General features: G+C 38.3%; 1 protein-coding gene across 1 annotated transcript in view; it reads right to left on the bottom strand.

Moving 5' to 3' along the window:
* The window catches only part of PRSS12 (serine protease 12), a 91,999-nt gene extending 76,760 nt beyond the window's left edge, over positions 1-15,239 (bottom strand). Inside the window, exon 1 of the mRNA XM_023505642.2 lies at positions 14,796-15,239. Coding sequence (XP_023361410.1) covers positions 14,796-15,141 — 346 coding nt within the window. The 5' untranslated portion in view covers positions 15,142-15,239. The remainder of the gene's footprint in view (positions 1-14,795) is intronic.
* Between the last annotated feature and the right edge of the window lie 719 nt (positions 15,240-15,958).

The following is a 15,958-nucleotide window of genomic DNA, read 5'->3' as shown; positions in this document are numbered from 1 at the left end:
GTATTGGATGGCTCTAAAAACACCTTTCGAATGTTTAATCTGAAGACCAAAGGAGAAGGATAAAGAGTGGACCTTCGGTCTTTGCTAGTTTAGTGGGTTTGTGGGAAATCTGGGCTCTTTTTATAGCCTCTCAAATTGTCTAATCTTAACTCAAAATGTCACTTTATTTTTTTTCACCAATTAATTCACTCATTAATTTAACCAGTGGTTGTATAGCATCTAGTTCAGCTGGGGCTCCATACTACCCATGTGACCTTCACTAATAAAGAAAACTCCCAAATGTGTAAATTCCCTCTTCTAGTGAAGGCTGAAGGTCCCGCAAATCTCTTCCATTCCACTATGCCTTATACTGTGTGTGTCCCCTAACCATTTGTCTTGTCTAGGGCTATGGGAGAATGCCATGTGGATGAGATTATCTTATTGTTCGGATCATGAGAAAAACAAGAGACTTTTGAGAGATGTCCAATAGCTGGCCAAATGAAATTTCTACAAGAGTAATAGAAAAGTTCCCGTTACCACACATCTGTTAAGCAATAATTATAATTCTTTGTACCCAACACCAGCTGTGAAGGATGACGGGCTGCGTTTCTCCATGAATTATGAAATTTCCAAAACCACTTATTGAAAAAAATATAAAAATAATTGAATTTTGAACCTTGTGATGAATACTTGGAAGATTTTCAGGGGTCCTCAAACTTTTTAAATAGGGGACCAGTTCACTGTCCCTCGGACTGTTGGAGGGCCAGACTATAGTAAAAACAAAAACTTTGTTTTGTGGGCTTTGAAATAAAGAAACTTCATAGCCCTGGGTGAGGGGGATAAACGTCCTTAGCTGCAGCATCTGGCCCACGGGCCGTAGTTTGAGGACCCCTGATTTAGGTATTGGTTTATACTAGTGCTAATAGTGAAAGAAACAATTTATATGATGGGGTATGTCACTTTAAATTATATTTAATAGGTAAAAACCTCCATTTTGCCATCATGAAATGGCTATTTTTATTCAACTCATCCAAAGTTTTAAAAAAAAATGAAATTTAATCATATGTGACAGTCACACCATTTCATAAGCATTTCACTGAAGAGGCCCCATTTGCTCATAGTGAATTGACCCTTGATTATTCATGAAATGCCTTTTATTTCAGAGTACTAATAGCTGCCTCATCTTAGGAGAGGCCTTCTCACATGACTCATCTTAAACATTTAAATTGGGTTTAAAATGTTTATGAATTGTATTCAATATTTATTGAAATGGTTAAACATAGGAAAAATGAGTATCAAACCCTATTTTTCTTTTTTGGCTCTTAGAAAGTACAAGTTAAGAGCCCCAAAGTTCTGCCAAAAAACACCCCCCCATCTCTCTGTCTCTCTGTCTCTTTCCCTCCCTCCATTCTTTTCTCCCCCTCCCTCCCATCTCTTTTTCTTACATCTCTCCATCTCTCTCTCTCCTGTGTCTCTCTCCATCTCTCCTCCCCACCTCAGTATAGTGTAGGCACATAGTAGAAGTTTATTAAATGTTTGTTGACTTCATCTCTCAGTAACCCAGGCAGCTCTTTTAAGATTGGATTGGTGATATGCTTAGAAAGCAGGAGTTTTCACACTAGGAGTATCCTACCTTTTCCTCTACCTCTTCCTAAATCCTCTCTATCTCTCTGTCTCTTCACTCACTCTCATCTCTGAGACTCTCTCTATGTTTCTATCTCTTTGTCTTTATGTGTCTCCCTCTCTCCCCCCTCTTTCTTTCTTTCTGTATGTCTGTCCCTCTGTTTCTGTCTCTCTGTTTCTTTCCTCCCTCACCCATTTTGTCACTGTTTCTTTCTGTGTGTCTCTCTTTTTCTCTCTGTACACTCTCTCTTAGTGAACTATCAGCTCCCACAGATCCTATAACCTTTTTTTTTTCAGACAACATCAAGAGATAGATATCCAGCCTTAAACTCTAATGGCCTCCAAACCCATATCACCAATTGCCTTTTGGATATTTCAAACTGCATGTCCTGTAGGAATCTCAAACTCAGTGTATACAAATGAAAACTTATTGTCCTTCTTCACAAACTCATCAGGCATGCAGGGTTTGTGCTTTTGCATATTATACATATGATTTAAACCTAGAAGGGACCTTAGAGATTATCTCACGCAATTCCCTCCTTTGATATATAGAGAAACTGAGAATCAAGGAAAGTTCCTAATTTAAGGTCACACAGATGGTATGAAGCACCTAAAGATTTGAGCAGAGGTCTTTGTAAACCCCCCAGCTGAACTAATGTTTTGCAAACACTGGTTGAATTAATGAATTTGTAGAAAGAAAACTTCAACACTTCAAGTTAAAGTTGTAAAAGAGCCTAGCTTTCCCACATACCTATCCACCTAGCAAAGCTCAAATATGAAGTCTTTCCTGATCCCCTGAACAAAGTCAAAACACTGAAAATATTAAAAAAAATCATGAGGCATTTACTACCAAATTTTCTGACCTTGGGGAAAGGAAAAAGAGAAACAATTTAAGAACTTTTATCCAACTTTTTAAAAACTATAACCAAACCAAAATACCACATTTCAAGAAATCATTAAAGAAAACAAACCAGACATATTAGAACTGGAAGCCAAAGTGGAAATAAAACCCACTGGTCACCCCTGAAAGAAACTCCAAACTGAAAACACCCCAGAAGATCATAGCCAAAATCCAGAGGTTCCAGGTCCAAGAAAAAGTAGTGTAAGGAGCCAAGAAGAGAATGTAAGTACTAATGAACCACAAATAGGATCATTAAAAATTACTAGTATAAAACTAGTATAAAGGATCAAACAATTTATATAATGACATTCTGAAAGAAAAACTATAAAGACTTACAAGAATAACTTTCCCTTTCAGCATAATCTCACAGGCCGAATTGGATTTATATTAAAAGAAAGGACCTTCAGATGTTCCTGATTAAAAGTCATAGAGTCTTTGAAACACAAATACAGAAAGACAGAAAAACCTAGAAAGGTAAGCACATTTTTTAGAAATTAGAAAGAGTTAAATGATGATGAAATACATATTTTCTGAAGGGTGGGGGGAAAAGAAAAAAAGTCTCACTTCAGAAACCTATAGTCAACAAGGGTCATGGAGTTAAGAAAGTCAGTCAAAATTACTAGGGCTGTTTTTATTCTCTTTTATTGTTTTTAAGAGAGTAATGAAAAGGGAGTGAAAGTAATATGTTGAGGGAGAAATGATAGAGAAGGGGAGTAAATTGTTATTTGGCATAATTGAGATATATGAGAGGAAAAGCATATAAACCTAGAGGAAGGAGTAGAGAACATGCATCTTATTAGTTTCACTCATCTAAACTAAGTAAAAACAGATTGAAGATACACAGTTTGGTATAGAAATATATTAAAAGTCAATAGGGAACCACAAAGAGAGAGAAGGTAGTTTATGAAAATGATAGATACAAGAAGGACATAGTCACAACCAAAACAAATTCCATTATCAAATGTGGATCATAAATGATAGAGTAAAAGGGGGAGAGAGGGGATGGAAGAGTCAGGGATAAGAGATCCAGACAGGGGAAGAGAAGAGCAGGGGAACTAAGAAAGCTGCATAGAACACATTCCTTTTTTTTTTTTTTCATTTCTTCTTCCTTCTTTGTAAAGAGGGGGATAATTGGCAAAAAGAGGAAAAATATAATAAGATATGATGACAGAAAATACATAATTAATAATCATAATCACAAAATGAATGGGATTGATTTACCCATAAAAATAGAGGATAGTAGGAAAAAATAAAACCAAAATTTCAATAATTGTGTTATTTATTTATAAGAAACACACACAGAAACATAAAAAACATGAAGATTCACAAAGTCAAAATGAAGGTCTAGAACAGAATTTATTATGCCTTACGTGAACTTTTATTTTTATCTTTTTTGCCCTTTTTATTATTTTTTTATTTTGAAAAAAATTTCTTTACAACATTATCCCTTGCACTCACTTCTGTTCCGACTTTTTCCCTCCCTCCCTGTACCCCTTCCCCCAGATGGCAAGCAGTCCTATACATGTTAAATATGTCTTACGTGAACTTTTAAAAGCAGAAATAGTGATTGTGTCTGAGAAGACAAGGCAAGAGTAAAAAACAGATATTATTAAAGGTGATGATTAGGGAAACCACTATCCCTAAAGTATCTTTAGACAATAAAATAATTATCTATCTATCTATTTATCTATTGGCACTAAATAGTATAGAATCTATTTAAAGGAAAAGCTAATTGAATTATAGGGAGAAATAGAGAACAAAATCATAATAATTTGGAATGTGCACACTTCAGAGCTGGATAAATCTAACAAAAAAAAGTAAGAAAGAAGTGGAGAACTTGAATGTAATTTTAGAAAAGTTAAATATCATAGATCTCTGGTGATCACTGAATATAAATAGAAAGGAAAATTCCATTTCTTAGCCCTTAGGAACATCTTTGAGAAAAAATAAATAAATACAAATTCATAAAAACCTCATAAATAAATGAAGTAAAGCAGAAATATTTTAATAATTGGAAAGATATTAACAGTTCATGGCTAGGCTTTGCCAGTATAATAAAAACAATTTACAGATTTGGTCAAATCACCAAAGTTTATGTTATAAAATTATAAAAATAGTAACAAAATTCATCTAAGGATAACAGTCAAAATCTAAAAGGGACAATAAGGAGAAAAAACCCAAAGCAAAGTGACAGGGCACAGTGGTACCAAATCCCAAACCAGATTATAAGTTAGAAATCATCAAAAATATTTAATACTACTTAAAAACCAGGAAAGTGATCACTAGAAAGATTAGTAATACAAGAAGCAATCAAACATGGTAGCACAGTGTTCAAGAAACCCAAGGACTACAACTACAAGGTTAAGGACTCCTACCATACAAAAACTACTAAGAAAACTAGCAAGTATTCTGACAGAAAATAGGTTTTAGATTAATGTTTCATATCATATAGTATAATATTTTCCAAATCGATATGTGATCTAGATATAAAAAGTCATATCATCAACAAATTAGAATAGAAAAGAAAAAAATACCATCCACAGTGTTAGATATTGGAAGAGTTATTGATCAAGTAAGGGACTGAGAAGGTCACAGTAGATAAAATGGATAATTTTAATCACATAAAATTGAAAAGTTTTTAAATAAATAAAATCAAGGTAGTTAGAATTAGCAGGGAATTGTAGCATAATTTTCTCAACAATAACAATATAGTAAAGTAGAGAATTAGGACTTAAAAGCATATCTTTCTGCTAATGATCTGTACCCAGAATATATAAAGCTTACAGCTTGACAGTGATTGTTAAATAGTGCAATTTTTGCAGTCCTGATGTTTTTCATTTCTTGTTTTTTTATTTCTTCTTTTTAATTTTTTAAGTCCTGATATTTTTCAAGGAAGAAATTGCATAGAAACAAATTTGAAATTCCCATTATGCTCAAATTGTTTCTTAATCACATTGACATAATCTTATTTTCATAACCTATGTTAGAGCAGAATTGACCTACTGTTTATTGGTGGAGTTGTGAAGTGGTTTCCCATTCTTAAATGTCACTGAAACTGTGAATATGTGGTAACCCACTGAAACCACTGCTAGATTTATACTCCAAAGAGATCAAAGAAGGAAATGACTCTTATGTAAAACATATTTATAACAGGTTTTTGTTGTAGCCAAGAAGTGCAAACACAGTAGATGCCCATCGACTGTCAAACGGCAGAACAAATTATGATATATAAATGTAATGGAATATTATTGTTCCATAAGAAATTATATAACAGATGGATTCAGAGAAACCTGGGAAGACTTCTATGTACTGATTCCAAGGAAAATAAGCAAAATCAGGAGAATCATTATACAAAGATATTGACTACAAAGAAAAAATAATTTAAAAAGACTTAAAAGTTCTGATGAATACAGTAACTGAAAATTACTTCAAAAGACTGAGAAGAAAGCATAATCCCAGATATCACAGCAGAGAGGTAATAGATTAGAGGTATAATATAGGACATATTGGGGGGGGAGGCATGACAAATGTATGAATTTGTTTTGTTTGACTATACTTAAGCATTTCAAAAGAGAGCTTGGAGAGGGGGAGTTAGGAGAAGAATTATGGGGTAGAGTTGAGGGTTAGTAATAATGATGCAAAAAAGGGAAGAAAATAAAGAAATATTAATAAAACATTTTTTAAAATACACAAGACAACAGAAGTAAGAAGGAATATAGTGACAAACTGACAGTAATACCAATTTAATATATATCTCAAAAAATAAGATCTATATAACTGAGAGTCACAGTTTCATTTGCAATCATTTTTTTCTGGTCTTCTTTGTATATGGAAAAGGTCATGTTTGTTGATATTTGTCAAGTTCATGATGGGGGAGGGGGCAGGGAAGATAGTGGCAGAGCTAATTCAGTTGCCAAGGATGAGATCAGCATTGCTTATTTCCCTGAATGGCAATGCTGTACTCACAGAGCAGATGGAAACACCCACTCAGAAGCTGTCTTACCCTAACAGAAGCAATTCTTAAATTCATTCTGATTTCTTATTCCCTGTTGTAAGAAGCATCCAGTAAAATGGGGAGGGAAACCCAAAACGCAGAAGGATTTCAGCTGCATTAAGACTGAGTTGAGCTGGTACAGTTTATTAAGTATTTTCAGATTCCCAAGATCATTTGCTGAATGGCCATGACACATCAAGAGACAGCATATATCAGGCAAGAGGTCCCAAATGACACTCTGTGTAGTCCCACTGTTTTCCATTCATTTATATATCCTTAAAGTAAATGACTCACCACTCCCCATCTTCCCACCCCTGTCAAAAGGGACAGGATAAGAATAGGGTTCATGGCTTAGTTGTCCATTTCAGAATAAAAATTCTGTGACAGAGGATTAAAACCCGTCAAAGTTCATAGTTATGGGAGTTCAAGGCCATGGAAGCTATGACATGCTCTGCTTCCATCCTAAGCTAATTTCCCCCTTCTTGATCATAAACTGGTGCCCCTTCCCTTTAATCCCCACCATACTGGTGTGAGACTTAGTATGGACAGAGATTGGCTTGGGCCACTGAAACTCAGAACTTTTCATATATCACAATTTATTCAATTTATTCAGCCATTCTCCAATCGATGGGCATCCACTCAGTTTCCAGTGTCTGGCCATTACAAAGAGGGCTGGCTCAGAACTCCTGAACTCAAAAAATATACCAACCTCAGCCTCCTCAGTAACTGGAATTACAAGCATGTACCACTGGGAGTCTGGCTTATTGAGATCTTTTGACTTCAAATCCAGGACTCTTTCCTTTCCACTGGACCTCCCTACCTGTAGCAGAGACACAAGTTTTGATACTGGGATCTCAAAAAAACAAACCAAAACTGAACAACTAAAGTCATGACATATGGTAGGTGTTTAACAAATTCTTATTGAGTGGCTGCCTGCCTGCCTGCCTGCCTGCCTGCCTGTAAAGGTAAGGAAGATGTAGCATATTTCCCAAGGTTGTATCTCTACTATCCCTTACTAAATAGAAATAGATTCAACAACAACAAAAAATAAGCATCAATAACACTTATAAAGGAGCAGCTAGGTGACACAGTGGATAGAATACCAGGCCTGAAGTTAAGAAGACATCCTCATGAGTTCAAAAGTGGCTGTAGACACTTCCTACCTGTGTGATCTTGGACAAGCCAATTAACCCAGTTTGCCTTAGTTTGCTCACCTGTCAAATTAGCTGCAGAAGAAAATGACAAAACACTCCAATATCTTTGCCAAGAAATCCCAAATGATGACTACTGCATTAATTTGATGTATGTTTAAAAAAAAGTATATAATAACTTTTCAGTTTCTTATACAAATACCTTTTTTTGCTTTTTATATACTGTTCATATTGGTTAATGATATCTAAAATTCATAATTAAAAACACTTTAAAAGAAATAAAACTGACAAGAGTAAGGAGAGTTTAACTAGAAAGAGGAAGTATGCTGGTCATGTCATAAGACCAACTCTTTCTAGTCAACAATTCCTGATTGATACTTCGTTTGCTTCCAGCTGGTCAATGCCCAGAATTCAAAGTGTTTTTTATCTGCCAATGGCCTTAACAATAGGCAAGAATTAAGAATTTTGTAAAATCTGTAAGAGAGAACAGAAAGTTCAGTACCTGTTTTGAGAGGCCGCCAACCTCAGTTCAAATCCCATTGTGATGTGTTATGTCATTTAACCACTTTGGCTCTCAGTTTTATCACATTTAAAATGAGATGTTTGAATTTATGACCTATAAATCTGTGTGATCTCATGAGCACCTACAACATAGAGACAAGATGGAACAGAAAGGAAGGGGGGGAAGCAGAAGTCAGGCCAATCCTCTGGGTCAACTCGGTCATTAAAACCATTTCAGACAAGAGATGGACTTCCAAGAGCACAGCTTGTCAATGGTAGGCCTGTTCCAGATGTCTTCTTTTTATACCAAAATGCAAATGTTTACAATTCCTGAAACTACTGTTTACTTCAGTATTAAGCTTCTTTTTTAGCAGCACCACATGGCTTACAAAGCACGGTCTCCACAACAGCCCAATTGGCAGTCCCAGTATCATTATTCCAATCTACAGATGAGTAAAATTGAGTCTCAAAAATATAAATAAATACCATATTATAATTCAAAGCTAGGTCTCCAAACTCCAAGCCCAATGTGCTCACAAATCTTCCATTCAATACACTATACTCAGCATGAATTAGCACAGTAAATCAGAAATATGAATGATTCTTTTGGGGGAAAATCTTAAATATTACAGAGAATATTACAGAGAATATTTATTCTGCCACAGCTAAGTACATAGTGTGTACTTTCATTGTTTCTCTCTCTAGTGTGATGGAAAGAGTAGCGAATTTGGAACCAGGAAAACTTATATTCAAATTTTGTCTCTGACGCTTACTAGCTGGGCAATCTTGGGGAATTTTGGACCTCAGTTCCTTCCTCTGTAAAATTAGAGAACTGGACTTGATGGCACCTGAAGTCCCTTCCAGCGCAATATCTATGATCTTCTGACTTCAACATTTCTCTCTTCGTGTGTCTCTCCCTCTGTCTCTGTCTCTCTGTGTATCTTTCTCTGTCTCTCAGACTCTCTGTCTCTCTCTGTATGTCTCTGTCTCTCTCTCCTTTCCTCCTTCCTTCCCTCCCTCTCTCTCCCCTACTCCTCCTCCTGAGCTTCAAAATATATATTATTAGCAGCCTCCTAGATAGCTCCATCTTTTTTTTTAAGAGAGGAAACTTTTTTTAAAATTATAACTTTTTATTGACAGAACATATGCCTGGGCTATTTTTTTTTTTACAACATTATCCCTTGCACTCACTTTTGTTCCGACTTTTCCCTTCCCTCCCTCGACTGCCTCCCCTAGATGGCAAGAAGTCTTATATATGTTAAATATGTTATAATTTATCCTAGATACAATACATGTGTGCAGAACCGAAGTTCTCTTGTTGCACAGGAAGAATTGGATTCAGAAGGTAAAAATAACCTGGGAAGAAAAACAAAAATTCAAACAGTTCACACTCATTTCCCAGTGTTCCTTCTCTGGGTGTAGCTGTGGATAGCTCCATCTTAAACTCAAACTCAGTACATTCAAGAAAGAACTCACCAATTTCTACAAAATTCATTGTTCCTCTAAATGAACCTTTTTCCGTTAAGGGTGTCATTATTCTAGCAGACCCCCAAATTCAAAACCTTAGTACCATCCTTGAATCTTTATGTTCTCTCATCCTCCATATCTTTTCAGCTCCCAAATTTTGTCCCATTTGTCCATTTGTCCTCCATTTCTTTCTCTTTGCTTGGAAAGCTAACACTTTTGGTCAGGATCTCTATCACCTGATATGTATCCTTTCATAGTATACTCCTCTCTGGCTTCTCAGCCTCCAGCCTTTTCCCTTTATATCCCATTCTCCACAAAGCTGGCCCAAATAATTTCTCTAAAGGCTCATGTTAATCCCTAGCCCCCAGATCTTCAGGGACTTACTGTTGCCTCTAGGATAAAAACCAAACTTCTCAGCCTGGCATTTAAAGCCCTCCACACTTGAGCTCTGACCTACTTTTTCTGATTTAACATTTAATCTCCTTCAAAGTTTTTACATTCCAGTCAAACTATGACTTTGGCATCCCAGTTTACCACATTTAAGTTTTTGCAAAAGTTGTTCTCTATGCCTAGAATACACTCTTTTTCCACCTTTACTTTTTAGCATCCATCCCTGGCTTCCTTCTAGGCTCAGCTCAGATATCAACTTAAACCTAAGATTTTTCATGATCCTCTTCTTTGTTAGTGCTCTCTCCATCTTCAAATTACTTTATATATCCTTATCTTTGTATGTGTTATATTCTTCCTCACCACCAGTAGAATGTAATCTTGTTTCCTTTTATTAAAGTATTATTTTTTTTTCAAACAAAGATTGTCCTTTCCCTCTCAATTCTTTTCCATCCCCAACAAACTGAGAGAGGAGGAAAAAAAACCATAATCCTCTGTTATGGAAACACATATAACCAAATAAAACAAATTCCCATGGTGGCCATTTCTAAAAACTACATCTTAATCAGTACTCTGAGTCTAATTGCAAGGTGAGTAGTCTGTTTCATCACAAGCTTCTGGAATCATGATTGGTCATTGAGTTGTTCAGAGTTCCTAAGTTTCTGAAACTTGCTTATCTTTCCAATAGTGTTGTTATTGTATAAATTGTTCTTCTGGTTCTGCTTACTTCACTGTGTATCATGTCTTACTGTTCCCAGGTTTCTTACAGCATAATTATAATTCCATCATATTCATAGAATGTAAGCTTGAGGATAAGGACTCTGTAATGCCAGAGAAACTGAGGCAAGATAGAGACTGGTTTTTAATCTTTTTTAATGTGGAAAGTTTTTTAAACTAGCTGACCGAATGGAACTCATGTTCAAAAGTTATTTGCCACTGAAGAACAGAAGCAGGGAACTTTTATGGCTAAGTAGGGTTTGCAAACAGAATAACCTGAGTATACAATCTTATAGGGGAAACAAAGGCAGATAAAGGTGGGTGAGGACACAGAAAGATCGTGCAGGCCATAATTCCAGAAAAGGACCATAACTAAATCTGCCAGATAAGAGTCAAGATAAGATAATGCACCTAGACTTTAAATGATACAATGAAATGTAAAGTGGCCAGAGCTTCAAGATTTTTCCTGACTCAGTTTTCCCAGTCCTAATAGCAAGGAAGGGGGATGGCCATAATAATTTTATTCAGGGAATAACAACTCCTTAAATCAGCTATTTATGTGTATTCAGACCATTTACTTATTAAAGCAAAGATCAAATTTAATAAAAAGCATGAGGAAATAATGATTCAGAAAAAGGATTACAGTCAATGAAATAATACTCATTCCTGATGTATTTAAACAAGTTATTAATAATGAACCATAGTAAAGGGGGACAAAAAGTAAAAATTACATAATACCAATTATAGAGAAATTTAACTAATATACATCAAATCCCATAATAAAGAGGCCAAAAAAGATCCTAAAATAGGATCTTTATGCCTTAGCCAGCATATACTTGAATTACTCTCCAATTAAAAGAAACAGTAACTAAACAGAGAATAAGAGAGAGAAATGGTGTTCAAAGGAAATACTTATTTAGGACATAAATCAATTTTTAAAAAGCTTAGGAAGAATGATAAAAACAACTCTAATTACGTATATAAGCTCATTTGTAAAATTTTATCCTGGAAAATGGATGATCAGGACAAGTATCAGAACAGAGAGAAGCATTAGAGGTTGAGGTTAGAACCAGATATTTAAAAGCTTGGCAGAATCCAGCTTGGTCAAAGTTAACAAGGTTGGGGTACTCTGTCAATGAATGATTATTGCTAGAACTTGATTGGGATCAAGGTTCGGGGTTCTTTCATGGGTTTCACGTCAGTTTTAGGACAGAGAATCCCCAATATATATTCCCTTCCATAATATATACCCCTCCAGATATCATCTCTTTCTTTTGACTTTGCCGTCTCACCTTCATTGTGGCATAGAGAATGGATTGGATTTTGAAGGGGTCTTAATGGTAATAGTGGTGATTGTGGTGGTATTCAGCTGTTGTTACTGGTGTTGCTCTATGTGAGAATTTTAATACTGAAGTCATAGATATATGCCTTATAGTAAATAGCAAGGAAATTCTAGAGCTCCCAGCTGGGGCCAGCTCCAGGCCATTACAAGCCCATCAACATTCTTGCCATGGAATACAAAAGTAGTAGTGATGACTTCATTCCCGGGCAGAAGAAATCTTTGGTCTTAACCCTGCTACTACTTCTCTATAACCCAAAGGACTCCATCAACCAAAGGCAGAGATAAAAGGCACTTGGGCAGAACACTTGACAAACTGAGGTAGCCTCAAAGGGAGACAAAAAGAGGTATACCCAGGAGATCATTATATACCTCAACAACGATACTGTATGAGGATGTATTCTGATGGAAGTGGGTTTCTTCGACAAAGAGAAGATCTAACTCAGTTCCAATTCATCAAGGATTGACAGAAGCAGCTACACCCAAAGAAAGAACACTGGGAAATGAATGTAAACTGCTTGCATTTTTGTTTTTCTTCCCGGGTTATTTATACCTCCTAAATCCAATTCTCCCTGTGCAACAAGAAAACTGTTCGGTTCTGCACACATATTGTGTCTAGGATATACTATGCCATATTTAACATGTATAGGACTGCTTGCCATCTGGGGGAGGGGGTGGAGGGAGGGAGGGAGAAAATCGGAACGGAAGTGAGTGCAAGGGATAATGTTGTAAAAAATTACCCTGGCATGGGTTCTGTCAATAAAAAGTTATTAAATAAAAAAAATTAAAATTAAAAAAAAGAGAGATATCTCAGGTCCCAAATAAAAGAAAATGGATTACCATCCTATTCCTTCTTCCCTTCAATGGGCAGGAAGGGCAATCAAATGTAAAAGGTGAAGTTAAGAGCCCAAAGAAGAAAATGGGGCCTTTCAGTAATTGTACAACAATACTGAGATAAGTAACATTTACATAGCTTTTAAACATTTGGAAGAAATTTATATATCTTATTTTGGCTTCACTACAGATATCTCACAATTAACAGGATAATGGTTCAAGTTTCTTTGTTCAGTCTGCCTTCTGGCTGACATCATAGACATGGTAATTGTACTGACATTCAAAGAGAAATAAAGAAATTGAGCTTCCCAATTTATAAGAGTAATTAAGTGATTGGTCCTGGGATACACAGCTAGTATCAGAGGCCAGTTTTGAGCTCAAGTCTTCCAAATTCTAAGTTCAGTATTCTAAGTCAAGTGAATAGCCCAGGGACACACAGCTGTCAAGTATCTGAGGCAGAATTTCTGATTATTCCTCATTTCAAGTTTGACCCTGTAATCCATTAGGCATACCTGTGCAGACATTCTAATATTTAAAGGGAACTGAGAGACCATAAGGCCCAACCCTCACGTTTTAAAGTGGAGGAAATCCGTGGGGAGAAAGAGATGAAATTACTTGGGCAAAGTCATACAATTAGTTTCAAAGTTACACAATATTCTAAAAAACATTAAAATCACTGAGAGAACCCTGGTGTAGAAAAAAAAAAAAACTGCTATAAAATCCCACGTCTAAGAGGTGGAGTTCAAGGTGGGGCTGGGGGTATCATGTTTTTGGTTTTGTTGCTGTACTTGTTTAACATGAAAAGTAACTGGAAACTAGTCTTTACTGAGTCCTAAATTGATCTCTCCCATCAATGTCGCCCAGTGGTAGATTAAAATGAAAGTAAATAGCTAGGTATCTAATACAACTAGATTCTCCCATACCTACAAGGACTTATAGTTTGTTCACAAAGGATTTTCTTTGGGCTTCCTTTGTTCTTACTCCAGTGAAGAAACAAATCGATTGTCTCCAGTACTTTGGCTGGAATAAGATGTTGGCTCAGCTAAGGGGCTTTCTAGGATCCTAAGCAAGGAGGAAATGCCCCTGTCTCATTCTTGAACTGAACTAGGACCAACTACTGGGATTCTGGGCAAGAAATCTCACCAGGATAAAGAATGTTATTCTTCCTAAAAGCAATGAACAAGAAGATCAGATGGAAGAAGGGATTCGGGTTATGAAAAAAACATAAACTGTCACTGCTGAATAAAGTCTTTGGAAAAACTCTCCCATTAAACATCAACTCTCAACCAACAGAGCATCCCAGCATTGCTACAGACAGCGCCAAGCACAGAGCCCTCCCACTCTTTCAGCCAGTTGTGATACTCCAAGCAATCTCACAATCCACATCTCTCCCACTCAGTTACACAACCAATATACCTGACAATCCAGACAGTGGAGCAGTTGCAACATACACACAGGGAATCACTGTAAGTTCTATCTGGAAGAATCAGGTGTGTTTCAGAAGAGAAAATTAAGATTCGAAAGTGACTGACTCAAGAGTCCCAAAGTAAAATGGTTTGGCACAGTGAAAACTCACTAGGTAGCAGGGAATCTCAGGACCTAAGTTTGAATCTCGACTTGGCTATTCTGTGGTAGCTTGGATAAATCTTTTCCCTCATTGGGCCTTAGTGTCCTTAGCTGAAAAACTGAGAGGGAGATATGGAAGTGGGATAGGAAGAAGAGGGGATAACTAGATGTTTCTCCAGGCTTGGGTCTTTCCAGGACTCCAGGAAGTTATCTCCATCCCCAACCACGCCAGCCCACCACATTCACCTTATCCACACACGTGCTCACCTGTCCACACTCCCACACGTGCTCACCTGTCCACACTCATATCCAGACTCGGATTCGGTGTGTACTCACCGTGTCTGCAGTCGCATCGGTCTCGAGGGTCTCCAGGGAAGCAACACTGTCCGTCTTCTGCACCCACGTCCAGGCTTTTGCCGGAGAAGCGGTGTTGCCCCAGGCCGAGGACTGGGGCGGAGAGCAGCTGCAGAGGCGCGGAGGCAGGGGACTGGCGGCGTTGGAAGGGCAAACTGGGCGGCCGTCGAGCCACTCCGAGCGCCAGTGATATGGAGCCAGGGGGCCGGGGGAGCGCAGCAGGGAGCGAGGACCGGCGCAGCCCGGGGGACTTCGGGCTCCTTTCCACGCCGCTCACTCCGAGGAGCGTCCCCAGCATCAGAACTACCACGAAGGTGCTGACAGTCATGGTGCCCGCAGGTCCCGCCACCGCCGCCGCAGCAGCAGCTTCGACCTCTGAGCCATTCTACTCAGCTCAGAAAAGTGAGATGCGGAGGGAGGGAGGCGGGCCGGCACAAACGAGAGGAGCGGGCGGGGCCTCCCCATCCCGGGAATGCCCCGCCTTCTCCCCCCTCCCGGCAGGACCCTAGATATGGGCGGAGACTTCGGGTGGCTGGCAGGGAGGGGGCGGTGCCGTAAAACTGGGAGGTGGGCTTGGGGCAGGACAGCCAGGTATTAGGAGGGGCTGCCACCTGGCGGGGCAAGAGCCGCCGCACAGCTAGGACCTCACCCCATCTCACCCCAAGGTCAGTCCCTGGGCGCGGGGCCCCTCGGGGCACCCAAGCGCTGGGCTCCAGTCCGGCTCAGCTGGGACAGAGCTCATAGGAAGAGTAGCTGTCGACCCGGAGTCACCCAGAGCCAACAGGGTAGTAGAGTGCAGAGACTAAGAGCCCTAGCGGGAGAGGCAGAGCACCTGGACCAAGTCAAGCTCTGCTTTAAAAAAAAATTTTAAACTACCTTTAATCTCTCATTGCCTTAGTTTCCTCCTTTGTAAAACAGGGAGGAGAGCTGTGTCACAATCATGATCATCCCTGAAAGGAAATTGGATTCTGAATAGCTGAAAAACCAGTAATGATCCGGGGGAACAGATAAATGAAATATACCTCTTTCCCCTGCTCAGAGAGATGAGGCGGGAGATGGAGGTGGTGGTGAGGTAAGGGGTGTAGGGGGGAGGGGAGGGGAGACTACAAAGGAAGAGCTTCACACACAGTCGGAAGGCGGTAGCT

Source organism: Sarcophilus harrisii, chromosome 6, assembly GCF_902635505.1.
Source record: "Sarcophilus harrisii chromosome 6, mSarHar1.11, whole genome shotgun sequence".
Taxonomy (NCBI): Eukaryota; Metazoa; Chordata; class Mammalia; order Dasyuromorphia; family Dasyuridae; genus Sarcophilus; species Sarcophilus harrisii.
Note: the sequence above shows the minus strand (reverse complement) of the source record. Positions and strands in the feature narration are given on the sequence as shown.